Source organism: Panulirus ornatus, chromosome 12, assembly GCF_036320965.1.
Source record: "Panulirus ornatus isolate Po-2019 chromosome 12, ASM3632096v1, whole genome shotgun sequence".
Lineage (NCBI taxonomy): Eukaryota > Metazoa > Arthropoda > Malacostraca > Decapoda > Palinuridae > Panulirus > Panulirus ornatus.
In genome coordinates this window covers 45,525,686-45,539,434 of record NC_092235.1, presented here as the reverse complement: position 1 = coordinate 45,539,434, position 13,749 = coordinate 45,525,686, and the positions used below count along the sequence as shown (strand labels likewise).

Sequence of the window (13,749 nt, the reverse complement as noted above, 5' to 3'; positions counted from 1 at the left end):
AGTTTTGCTCCATTCAAACTCACCTCCCAATTGACTTGACCCTCAACCCTACTGTACCTAATAACCTTGCTCTTATTCACATTTACTCTTAACTTTCTTCTTCCACACACTTTACCAAACTCAGTCACCAGCTTCTGCAGTTTCTCACATGAATCAGCCACCAGCGCTGTATCATCAGCGAACAACAACTGACTCACTTCCCAAGCTCTCTCATCCCCAACAGACTTCATACTTGCCCCTCTTTCCAAAACTCTTGCATTTACCTCCCTAACAACCCCATCCATAAACAAATTAAACAACCATGGAGACATCACACACCCCTGCCGCAAACCTACATTCACTGAGAACCAATCACTTTCCTCTCTTCCTACACGTACACATGCCTTACATCCTCGATAAAAACTTTTCACTGCTTCTAACAACTTTCCTCCCACACCATATATTCTTAATACCTTCCACAGGGCATCTCTATCAACTCTATCATATGCCTTCTCCAGATCCATAAATGCTACATACAAATCCATTTGCTTTTCTAAGTATTTCTCACATACATTCTTCAAAGCAAACACCTGATCCACACATCCTCTACCACTTCTGAAACCACACTGCTCTTCCCCAATCTGATGCTCTGTACATGCCTTCACCCTCTCAATCAATACCCTCCCATATAATTTACCAGGAATACTCAACAAACTTATACCTCTGTAATTTGAGCATTCACTCTTATCCCCTTTGCCTTTGTATATATATATATATATATATATATATATATATATATATATATATATATATATATATATATATATATATATATATATATTGGGGAAGAGCAGTGTGGTTTCAGAAGTGGTAGAGGATGTGTGGATCAGGTGTTTGCTTTGAAGAATGTATGTGAGAAATACTTAGAAAAGCAAATGGATTTGTATGTAGCATTTATGGATCTGGAGAAGGCATATGATAGAGTTGATAGAGATACTCTGTGGAAGGTATTAAGAATATATGGTGTGGGAGGCAAGTTGTTAGAAGCAGTGAAAAGTTTTTATCGAGGATGTAAGGCATGTGTACGTGTAGGAAGAGAGGAAAGTGATTGGTTCTCAGTGAATGTAGGTTTGCGGCAGGGGTGTGTGATGTCTCTATGGTTGTTTAATTTGTTTATGGATGGGGTTGTTAGGGAGGTGAATGCAAGAGTTTTGGAAAGAGGGGCAAGTATGAAGTCTGTTGGGGATGAGAGAGCTTGGGAAGTGAGTCAGTTGTTGTTCGCTGATGATACTTCGCTGGTGGCTGATTCATGTGAGAAACTGCAGAAGCTGGTGACTGAGTTTGGTAAAGTGAGTGAAAGAAGATAGTTAAGAGTAAATGTGAATAAGAGCAAGGTTATTAGGTACAGTGGGGGTGAGGGTCAAGTCAATTGGGAGGTAAGTTTGAATGGAGAAACACTGGAGGAAGTAAAGTGTTTTAGATATCTGGGAGTGGATCTGGCAGCGAATGGAACCATGGAAGCGGAAGTGAATCATAGGGTGGGGGAGGGGGCGAAAATTCTGGGAGCCTTGAAGAATGTGTGGAAGTCGAGAACATTATCTCGGAAAGCAAAAATGGCTATGTTTGAACGAATAGTGGTTCCAACAATGTTGTTCGGTTGCGAGCCGTGGGCTATGGATAGAGTTGTGTGTAAGAGGGTGGATGTGCTGGAAATGAGATGACTGAGGACAATATGTGGTGTGAGGTGGTTTGATCGAGTAAGTAATGTAAGGGTAAGCGAGATGTATGGAAATAAAAAGAGTGTGGTTGAGAGAGCAGAAGAGGGTGTTTTGAAATGGTTTGGTCACATAGAGAGAATGAGTGACGAAAGATTGACCAAGAGGATATATGTGTCAGAGGTGGAGGGAACGAGGAGAAGTGGGAGACCAAATTGGAGGTGGAAAGATGGAGTGGAAAAGATTCTGAGTGATCGGGGCCTGAACATGCAGGAGGGTGAAAGGCATGCAAGGAATAGAGTGAATTGGAATGATATGGTATACCGGGGTCGACGTGCTGTCAATGGATTGAACCAGGGCATGTGAAGCGTCTGGGGTAAACCAAGGAAAGTTCTGTGGGGCCTGGATGTGGAAAGGGAGCTGTGGTTTCGGTGCATTATTATGTGACAGCTAGAGACTGAGTGTGAACGAATGGGGCCTTTGTTGTCTTTTCCTAGCACTACCTCGCACACATGAGGGGGGAGGGGGTTGTTGAGTACTCCTGGGAAATTATATGGGAGGGTATTGATTTGAGAGGGTGAAGGCATGTACAGAGCATCAGATTGGGGAAGAGCAGTGTGGTTTCAGAAGTGGTAGAAGATGTGTGGATCAGGTGTTTGCTTTGAAGAATGTATGTGAGAAATACTTCGAAAAGCAAATGGATTTGTATGTAGCATTTATGGATCTGGAGAAGGCATATAATAGAGTTGATAGAGATGCTCTGTGGAAGGTATTAAGAATATATGGTGTGGGAGACAAATTGTTAGATGCAGTGAAAAGTATTTATCGAGGATGTAAGGCATGTGTATATGTAGGAAGAGAGGAAAGTGATTGGTTCTCAGTGAATGTTGGTTTGCGGCAGGGGTGCGCGATGTCTCCATGGTTGTTTAATTTGTTTATGGATGGGGTTGTTAGGGAGGTGAATGCAAGAGTTTTGGAAAGAGGGGCAAGTATGCAGTCTGTTGTGGATGAGAGAGCTTGGGAAGTGAGTCAGTTGTTGTTCGCAGATGATACAGCGCTGATGGCTGATTTGTATGAGAAACTGCAGAAGCTGGTGACTGAGTCATACATACATTAAATAACCTCACTAACCAGTCAACTATACAGTCACCCCCTTTTTTAGCAGATTCCACTGCAATACCATCCAAACCGCTGCCTTGCCGGCTTTCATCTTCCGCATAGCTTCTACTACCTTTCTCTGTTTACCAAATCATTTTCCCTAACCCTCTCACTCTACACACCACCTTGACCAAAACACCCTATATCTGCCACTCTATCATCAAACACATTTAACAAACCTTCAAAATACTCACTCCATCTCCTCACATCACCACTACTTGTTATCACCTCCCCATTAGCCCCCTTCAATGAAGTTCCCATTTGCTCCCTTGTCTTACGCAGTTTATTTACCTCCTTCCAAAACATCTTTTTATTCTCCCTAAAATTTAATGATACTCTCTCACCCCAACTCTCATTTGCCCTCTTTTTCACCTCTTGCACTTTTCTCTTGACCTTCTGCCTCTTTCTTTTATACATCTCCCACTCATTTGCATTATTTCCCTGCAAAAATCGTCCAAATGCCTCTCTCTTCTCTTTCACTAATAATCTTACTTCTTCAGTCCACCACTCACTACCCTTTCTAATCTGCCCACCGCCCATACTTCTCATGCCACAAGAATCCCTTGCGCAAGCCATCACTGCTTCCCTAAATACATCCCATTCCTCTCCCACTCCCCTTACGTCCTTTGTTCCCACCTTTTTCCATTCTGTACTCAGTCTTTCCTGGTACTTCCTCACACAAGTCTCCTTCCCAAGCTCACTTACTCTCACCACTCTCTTCACCCCAACATTCTCTCTTCTTTTCTGAAAGCCTCTACAAATCTTCACCTTAGCCTCCACAAGACAATGATCAGACATCCCTCTAGCTGCACCTCTCAGCACAATAACGTCCAAAAGTCTCTCTTTCACACGTCTATCAGTTAACACGTAATCCAATAACGCTCTCTGGCCATCTCTCCTACTCACATACGTATACTTGTGTATATCTCTCTTTTTAAACCAGGTATTCCCAATCACCATTCCTTTTTCAGCACATAAATCTACAAGCTCTTCACCATTTCCATTTACAACACTGAACACCCCATGTACACCAATTATTCCCTCAACTGCCACATTACTCACCTTTGCATTCAAATCACACATCACTATAACCCGGTCTCGTGCATCAAAACTACTAACACACTCAATCAGCTGCTCCCAAAACACTTGCCTCTCACGATCTTTCTTCTCATGCCCAGGTGCATTTGCACCAATAATCACCCATCTCTCTCCATCCACTTTCAGTTTTACCCATATCAATCTAGAGTTTACTTACACTCTATCACATACTCCCACCACTCCTGTTTCAGGAGTAGTGCTACTCCTTCCCTTGCTCTTGTCCTCTCACTAACCCCTGACTTTACTCCCCAGACATTCCCAAACCACTTTTCCCCTTTACCCTTGAGCTTCGTTTCACTCAGAGCCAAAACATCCAGGTTCCTTTCCACAAACATACTTCCTATCTCTCCTTTTTTCTCATCTTGGTTACATCCACACACATTTAGACACCCGAATCTGAGCCTTCGAGGAAGATGAGCACTCCCCGCATGACTCCTTCTTCTGTTTCCCCTTTTAGAAACTTAAAATACAAGGAGGGGACGTTTTCCAGCCCCCGCTCCCGTCCCCTTTAGTTGCCTTCTACGACACATGAGGAATGCGTGGGAAGTATTCTTTCTCCCCTATCCTCAGGGTTAGTGATAAACTATAATACATAAAATAAAGTAAAATATGTTGATATGTACATGTATATCAATGTATATATATGTGTATGTGCATGAGTGTGTATTATGTGTGTGTCTATGAGTGGATGGGGCTTTCTTCATCTGTTTCCTTGTGCTACTTTGCCAGGAAAATAGACAAAAAAGGCCACATTTGTTCACACTCTCTGTGTGTAATGCATGGAAACCATAGCCCCACATCCATGCCCCAGAGACCTTTCCATGGTTTACCCTAGACATTTCATTTGTCCTGGTTCAGTCCAATGACAGCACGTCGACCCTGGTATTTGTTTATGAACTCTTAAATAAAGTGATTTTCAAAAAGCACTAGAAACACAGTCCACAACAGAGTATTCCAGTAAGGCCAAAAACACAACTGATTAACCTTGTTATTTTCCCTAGTGGATGAGATACTTCACACCAGACTCCACCTATTTGAGGTTGAACCAAAACTGAAAAGTCACCTTTGACAAGGCTCCATCATTATCAATCAACTAAACTGAGTTGGTTACCTCAAAGAACTTCTTGCTTTGAAGGAGTTCATCCTGTTTCTGCTCCTGTGTGTGGTGCAGCCTTAGAGCTGCAGGAGCCCCTAGATTTTCTGAAAGGGATCCTGGGGTTACGTCAGTTCTATATCTAACCTATCTATATCTCTGACTCTCATCCCCTTTGGGAGCTCCCTCATGGAGCTGGCCACAGCAGAAGAGTTAGTTTTGTAAAATACACATTGTTTGAGAGCCCATGGAATCCAAAAATATTCTTACAGTCATAGAGAAATAACCAAAAAGTACTTTCATTCACTTGCCAGTGCCTCCCATGAGCGAGATATGATACGCAGCATATGGATGACACTTGGCTGAAGAAATCTCCATGCCAATCAGCATATGGATGACACTTGACTGAAGAAATCTTGTGCCAATTATCCACTGAACTGTCCCTCACTAGCATAAATGCAGTGGTATGACCCTTACTTTTGGTCTTGCTTAGAGAATTTCTTACTGTTGGTCTTGCTTAGAGAATTTTTAAGTAAAAAGTGAAATAATATACATTTCATATACTTTTCTCTTCCCTGTCAAGCACTGCTCTTGTCAAATTTCTTTTTCTACACATCATTCTGAACTCCTGCTACAATTGTCTGCAAAATTCATTGCTAAATCCAATGAATAATAGCATTAATTGACTGTTTGAATACTCCCTTTTATCTTTCTTTGATTGCAATATCAAACAAAATGTTATCTTACAAATAGTAACCTCTTTTTATCCTAAGAATGACAACACTCAACAGTTATGGTGTCAAAACACACTGATACCAAAGTCTTACACCATTTTTCTCACTTGTTCCTTTTTACCTTCCACAAACTATACACATTCTTCAAACACTACAAAAGCCTGCCTCTTTTAACATATAAACATTTTAAGTTACAACTAAAACTTTAAAAACCAATCCTTTTCTACCTACATTGAACTGGTCACGTAGATACTCCAGTCTGGCTTTGAGAATCCGGCTTTGAGTGTACATGAATGGGATACCCATCATGATGACACATCGTCCATAATGATGATCAAAATCTATTCCTTCTGACACTTTACCTCTTGCTACAGCAAGAAGAACGGCTCCTCTGCCTCTGTCACATGCCTGTAAACACAAAATGTTTTTGAATCACTACACTGTAGAGAAGTTTCACATGGGACTTTTATGTTAGTAGCTAACTTCAATTATCTCTATCAGCACTGCTAACTGCTACACCACCGAGATCCATATCTCTCACTTTGACTATATAGATGTACAGCTGCCTCCATCTCCAACCACATGCGAACCCAGGGAGTACTGACTTGCTAATTTGAAGCCTTCATTTCAAGCCTCTTCCAAGCTTTCATTGTCTGGAGTTTTGCTTATTATGTCAAGGCTGTTACTAGTATCCACACCATCTCACTATGTGGTGTTAACTTCAGCAGTAAGTTGTGATGTCACTACTTTCTTTCCCTGGCATACAAACCCGAGAGTATGTGTCAACTTGTAAGTTTGAAGGCAAACAAGGGTAAATAGAAGCATTCTCTGAGCACATGCTTTGAGAACACATCATTCATCCTTTGACACCACTGATACATTGATTGTGATATCAGTATTACCTTCACCAAAGTAGAAAACAAGGCTTTCATTAAAGACTAATGATGAATGATAATACCCAATACTTAATAATGATTTAACTGCCAGAGATAGAATCACCATGGAAGGGGTTGGTGGAGGGGTAAGGGTGGTAGGAAGGAAAATGCAGCATGAGGGTAAAGGAAAGTGAAGTATGATGTGACTGGCCTGCCTCTGATAATCCTTGCTTGAAGCAGTGGAATGAAGACATTTGCATAAAATGTATTAAGGTAACATTAGTAATGAGGTTATGAAGTAACCTTCATGCTGGATGTCATCTTGAATAGCACATCACTGGTTTTTTTCCTATTGTCTACTCTGCACAGCACCCCAATTTTCTACACTATGGCTTAATTGTTCAAATCAATAAATGCAATGCTATATTCTAAAAAATTTCCTTATGCAGACTGGTCCTATTGAAGACTAAAATGTAATCATTGTATATATAAAAGGTTACTTAATATACAATCCATAAAACAACACAGCATAATAAGTTCCTAAGCTTTATGTTAAAAATTTTACAGTATGTATGACTGTACCCTTTTATAATGAGTGTTCATATGTGGGTATACATTTCTCATGAATGTTATACTCATTATGCAAACTTCACTGGTTTTCCGTAATGCTGAAAATGTGATGGGGATGCAATAAGTTAGAAGCATAGCATAATATGTCAGGAAAAATGAGGCCAATGGCATAGAGTGTGGCGTGAATGCAGTGAGAATGATATTTTAAGGTGGTCATTGTCACGGAGCAATTGATCAAATATTAGCTCAAAGTAATCATGAGTGATTCCTAAATATACCGAGTTTGACATTAGTTGATAAGATTTAAAAAGAACTCTATATTATATTGCCATAGAGATGAGCTTTGAAATAATTTACCAAATATATCTAACATTATCTTTCTCAACCTACTAGCAAGATGAATGAATGGGAAAATGACCCAATGTCCATCACCTAGCCAGCCAACATTTTCTTATTCATACCCATTTTACCAGATTATTTCATTTGCCTTTTGTGATACTAACCTACAATCTCTTATACTTAACCCAAGTATTATTAAAATCATCAAATGAAGTCATACAAATTATGTTTCTTAATTCGCAACAGCAAACATTTTCATGCTTTAGGTATTGCTGACAGCTCATTATGCACACTGCCATCCAATTGCAAACTCTGTATTTTTGTTACTAACTGTAAACTGTGAAACACTACATGGAACAGTTGATGTACAGCGAAAGGGTATTCCTTTTTCATATTCATTATACTTAAAAACGTTTGACAGCTTCCTGTGTTACCATACTGACAACAAAATGGTTAAGTATTCAAGTGCATCCTTTAACCACTACATAGGTCATAAGAGCCTTACAACAAATCTCGATAGGTGTAAAGGTCACCCCTGAGTTAGTGAAATCTGCTTCTGCGAAAGAAAGGAATGACAAGGCCTATACATGTGTATGTGCCTGTGTACAAACTTGAGAGAGAGAGAGAGAGAGAGGAGAGTTGCATTACCATCGAATAATTCAGACCTCTCAAACAAGCTGCAAATAACATCCCACTTTGTAATTATCATCATTCTCAGCATTTTTGCTTAGTCATGCTTATCTCTATATTTCCCTCATAAAATACTATGCTGTATGTAGATTCAAACTATCAGTATACCCCTTATTCACTCCTCTCCAATCTTTCCTTCTTACCTTATTACTTTGTCACCCACTCACATGCCAGCCCTAGCTGTCTCCTGCTCCCCCATCCCAGGTAATTAATAAAAGTTTTAAATCACTGAGTCGATACACCCTGGGTTCACAGTTCATGGAAAGAGATAATTGACAATGCTGGCTGTCCCGGTTGGATGTGGAAGTAGCTGTATCTCACCCATGTTTTTATCGAAAGTGTAGAGGCATCCAGCCCTACTTTGTGATAGTACTGCGAGTTACTATCATGACCTTCCAGTTCTGTAATACCTCAACAATGAATTTTCAGCCAAACAGATGCCTAAATTTAATGAAATGATTACCAAATTATTATCATTATTACTGTTATCATTATTATCATTATCTTATATATTTATTATACTTTGTCGCTGTCTCTCGGGTTAGCGAGGTAGCGCAAGAAAACAGACGAAAGAATGGCCCAACCAACCCACATACACATGTATATACATACACGTCCACACACGCACATATACATACCTATACATCTCAATGTATACATATATATACACATACAGACATATACATATATACATATGTACATAATTCTTACTATTTTTATTTATTTATTATACTTTGTCGCTGTCTCCCGCGTTTGCGAGGTAGCGCAAGGAAACAGACGAAAGAAATGGCCCAACCCCCCCCATACACATGTATATACATACGTCCACACACGCAAATATACATACCTACACAGCTTTCCATGGTTTACCCCAGACGCTTCACATGCCTTGATTCAATCCACTGACAGCACGTCAACCCCGGTATACCACATCGCTCCAATTCACTCTATTCCTTGCCCTCCTTTCACCCTCCTGCATGTTCAGGCCCCGATCACACAAAATCTTTTTCACTCCATCTTTCCACCTCCAATTTGGTCTCCCTCTTCTCCTCGTTCCCTCCACCTCCGACACATATATCCTCTTGGTCAATCTTTCCTCACTCATTCTCTCCATGTGCCCAAACCACTTCAAAACACCCTCTTCTGCTCTCTCAACCACGCTCTTTTTTATTTTCACACATCTCTCTTACCCTTACGTTACTCACTCGATCAAACCACCTCACACCACACATTGTCCTCAAACATCTCATTTCCAGCACATCCATCCTCCTGCGCACAACTCTATCCATAGCCCACGCCTCGCAACCATACAACATTGTTGGAACCACTATTCCTTCAAACATACCCATTTTTGCTTTCCGAGATAATGTTCTCGACTTCCACACATTCTTCAAGGCCCCCAGAATTTTTGCCCCCTCCCCCACCCTATGATCCACTTCCGCTTCCATGGTTCCATCTGCTGCCAGATCCACTCCCAGATATCTAAAACACTTCACTTCCTCCAGTTTTTCTCCATTCAAACTCACCTCCCAATTGACTTGACCCTCAACCCTACTGTACCTAATAATCTTGCTCTTATGCACATTTACTCTTAACTTTCTTCTTCCACACACTTTACCAAACTCAGTCACCAGCTTCTGCAGTTTCTCACATGAATCAGCCACCAGCACTGTATCATCAGCGAACAACAACTGACTCACTTCCCAAGCTCTCTCATCCCCAACAGACTTCATACTTGCCCCTCTTTCCAAAACTCTTGCATTTACCTCCCTAACAACCCCATCCATAAACAAATTAAACAACCATGGAGACATCACACACCCCTGCTGCAAACCTACATTCACTGAGAACCAATCACTTTCCTCTCTTCCTACACGTACACATGCCTTACATCCTCGATAAAAACTTTTCACTGCTTCTAACAACTTTCCTCCCACACCATATATTCTTAATACCTTCCACAGAGCATCTCTATCATCTCTATCGTATGCCTTCTCCAGATCCATAAATGCTACATACAAATCCATTTGCTTTTCTAAGTATTTCTCACATACATTCTTCAAAGCAAACACCTGATCCACACATCCTCTACCACTTCTGAAACCACACTGCTCTTCCCCAATCTGATGCTCTGTTCATGCCTTCACCCTCTCAATCAATACCCTCCCATATAATTTACCAGGAATACTCAACAAACTTATACCTCTGTAATTTGAGCACTCACTCTTATCCCCTTTGCCTTTGTACAATGGCACTATGCACGCATTCCGCCAATCCTCAGGCACCTCACCATGAGTCATACATACATTAAATAACCTTACCAACTACTCAACAATACAGTCACCCCCTTTTTTAATAAATTCCACTGCAATACCATCCAAACCTGCTGCCTTGCCAGCTTTCATCTTCCGCAAAGCTTTCACTACCTCTTCTCTGTTTACCAAATCATTTTCCCTAACCCTCTCACTTTGCACACCACCTCGACCAAAACACCCTATATCTGCCACTCTATCATCAAACACATTCAACAAACCTTCAAAATACTCACTCCATCTCCTTCTCACATCACCACTACTTGTTATCACCTCCCCATTTGCGCCCTTCACTGAAGTTCCCATTTGCTCCCTTGTCTTACGCACTTTATTTACCTCCTTCCAGAACATCTTTTTATTCTTCCTAAAATTTAATGATACTCTCTCACCCCAACTCTCATTTGCCCTTTTTTTCACCTCTTGCACCTTTCTCTTGACCTCCTGTCTCTTTCTTTTATACATCTCCCACTCAATTGCATTTTTTCCCTGCAAAAATCGTCCAAATGCCTCTCTCTTCTCTTTCACTAATACTCTTACTTCTTCATCCCACCACTCACTACCCTTTCTAATCAACCCACCTCCCACTCTTCTCATGCCACAAGCATCTTTTGCGCAATCCATCACTGATTCCCTAAATACATCCCATTTCTCCCCCACTCCCCTTACTTCCATTGTTCTCACCTTTTTCCATTTTGTACTCAGTCTCTCCTGGTACTTCCTCACACAGGTCTCCTTCCCAAGCTCACTTACTCTCACCACCCTCTTCACCCCAACATTCACTCTTCTTTTCTGAAAACCCATACAAATCTTCACCTTAGCCTCCACAAGATAATGATCAGACATCCCTCCAGTTGCACCTCTCAGCACATTAACATCCAAAAGTCTCTCTTTCGCACGCCTGTCAATTAACACGTAATCCAATAACGCTCTCTGGCCATCTCTCATACTTACATAAGTATACTTATGTATATCTCGCTTTTTAAACCAGGTATTCCCAATCATCAGTCCTTTTTCAGCACATAAATCTACAAGCTCTTCACCATTTCCATTTACAACACTGAACACCCCATGTATACCAATTATTCCCTCAACTGCCACGTTACTCACCATTGCATTCAAATCACCCATCACTATAATTCTTACTGTCTGCATTTATTCAATCCCGTCGCCACCCTGCCGCACATGAAATGACAATCCCCTCTCCCCGCATGTGCACACAGTAGCGCTAGGAAAAGATACCAAAGGCCACATTCGTTCACACTCAGTCTCTAGCTGTCATGTATAATGCACCGAAACCACAGCTCCCTTTCCACATCCAGGCCCCACAGATCTTTCCATGGTTTACCCCAGACGCTTCACATGCCCTGGTTCAATCCATTGACAGCATGTTGAACCCAGTATACAACATCGTTCCAATTCACTCTATTCCTTACACACCTTTCACCCTCCTGCATGTTCAGGCCCCGATCATTCAAAATCTTTTTCACTCCATCTTTCCACCTCCAATTTGGTCTCCCACTTCTCCTTGTTCCCTCCACCTCTGACACATATATCCTCTTTGTCAATCTTTCCTAACTCATTCTCTCCATATGACCAAACCATTTCAAAACACCCTCTTCTGCTCTCTCAACCACACTCTTTTTATTACCACACATCTCTCTTACCCTTTCATTACTTACTCGATCAAACCACCTCACACCACATGTTGTCCTCAAACAGCTCATTTCCAGCACATCCACCATCATCCGCACAACTCTATCTATAGCCCACGCCTCGCAACCATATAACATTGCTGGAACCACTATTCCTTCAAACATACCCATTTTTGCTTTCCGAGATAACGTTCTCACCTTCCACACATTTTTCAACGCTCCCATAACTTTCGCCCCCTTCCCCATTCTATGACTTGCTTCTGCTTTCATGGTTCCATCTGCTACCAAATCCACTCCTAGATATCTAAAACATTTCACTTCCTCCAGTTTTCTCCATTCAAACTTATCTCCCAACTGACTTGTCCCTCAACCCTACTGTACATAATAACCTTGCTCTTATTCATATTTACTCTCAGCTTTCTTCTTTCACACACTTTACCAAACTAAGTCACCAGCTTCTGCAGTTTCTCACCTGAATCAGCCACCAGTGCTGTATCATCAGCGAACAACAGCTGACTCACTTCCCAAGCTCTCTCATCCACAACAGACTGCAGACTTGACTCTTTCCAAAACTCTTGCATTCACCTCCCTAACAACCCCATCCATAAATAAATCCAACAACCATGGAGACATCATGCACCCCTGCAGCAAACCGACATTCACTGAGAACCAATCACTTTCCTCTCTTCATACACGTACACATGCTTTACATCCTCGATAAAAACTTTTCACTGCTTCTAACAACTTGCTTCCCACATCATATATTCTTAACACCTTCCACAGAGCATCGCTATCAACTCTATCATATGCCTTCTCCAGATCCATAAATGCTACATACAAATCCATTTGCTTTTCGAAGTATTTCTCACATACATTCTTCAAAGCAAGCACCTGATCCACACATCCTCTACCACTTCTGAAACCACACTACTTTTCCCCAATCTGATGCTCTATACATGCCTTCACCCTATCAATCAATACCCTCCCATATAATTTCCCAGGAATATTCAACAAACTTATATCTCCGTAATTTGAGCATTCACCTTTATCCTCTTTGCCTTTGTACAGTGGCACTATGCAAGCATTCCGCCAATCCTCAGGCACCTCACCATCAGTCATACATACATTAAATAACCTTACCAACCAGTCAACAACACAGTCACCCCCATTTTTTAATAAATTCCACTGCAATGCCATCCAAACCCGCTGCCTTGCCGGCTTTCATCTTCTGCAAAGCTTTTACTACCTCTTCTCTGTTTACCAAATCATTCTTCCTAACCCTCTCACTTTGTACACCACCTCGACCAAAACACCCTATACTATCATTCTTATTATTATCAAAGGCCACTTTCGTTCACACTCAGTCTCTGGCTGTCAAGTATGGTGCCCCAAAACCACAGCTCCCTTTCCACATCCAGGCCCCACAAAACTTTCCATGGCTTACCCCAGACACTTCATATGCCCTGGTTCAATCCACTGACAGCATTTTGACCCCAGTATACCACATCATTCCAATTCACTCTATTCCTTGCGC

The 13,749-nt window shown here is 41.3% G+C and overlaps 1 protein-coding gene across 3 annotated transcripts in view; it reads right to left on the bottom strand.

Moving 5' to 3' along the window:
• Positions 1–13,749, bottom strand: part of Xpd (general transcription and DNA repair factor IIH helicase subunit Xpd) — a 213,631-nt gene that overhangs the window by 40,346 nt on the left and 159,536 nt on the right. For all 3 annotated transcript variants that reach the window (XM_071667819.1, XM_071667817.1, XM_071667818.1), the window contains exon 14: positions 6,009–6,185. In XM_071667819.1, the coding sequence (XP_071523920.1) occupies positions 6,009–6,185 (177 nt within the window). The remainder of the gene's footprint in view (positions 1–6,008; positions 6,186–13,749) is intronic.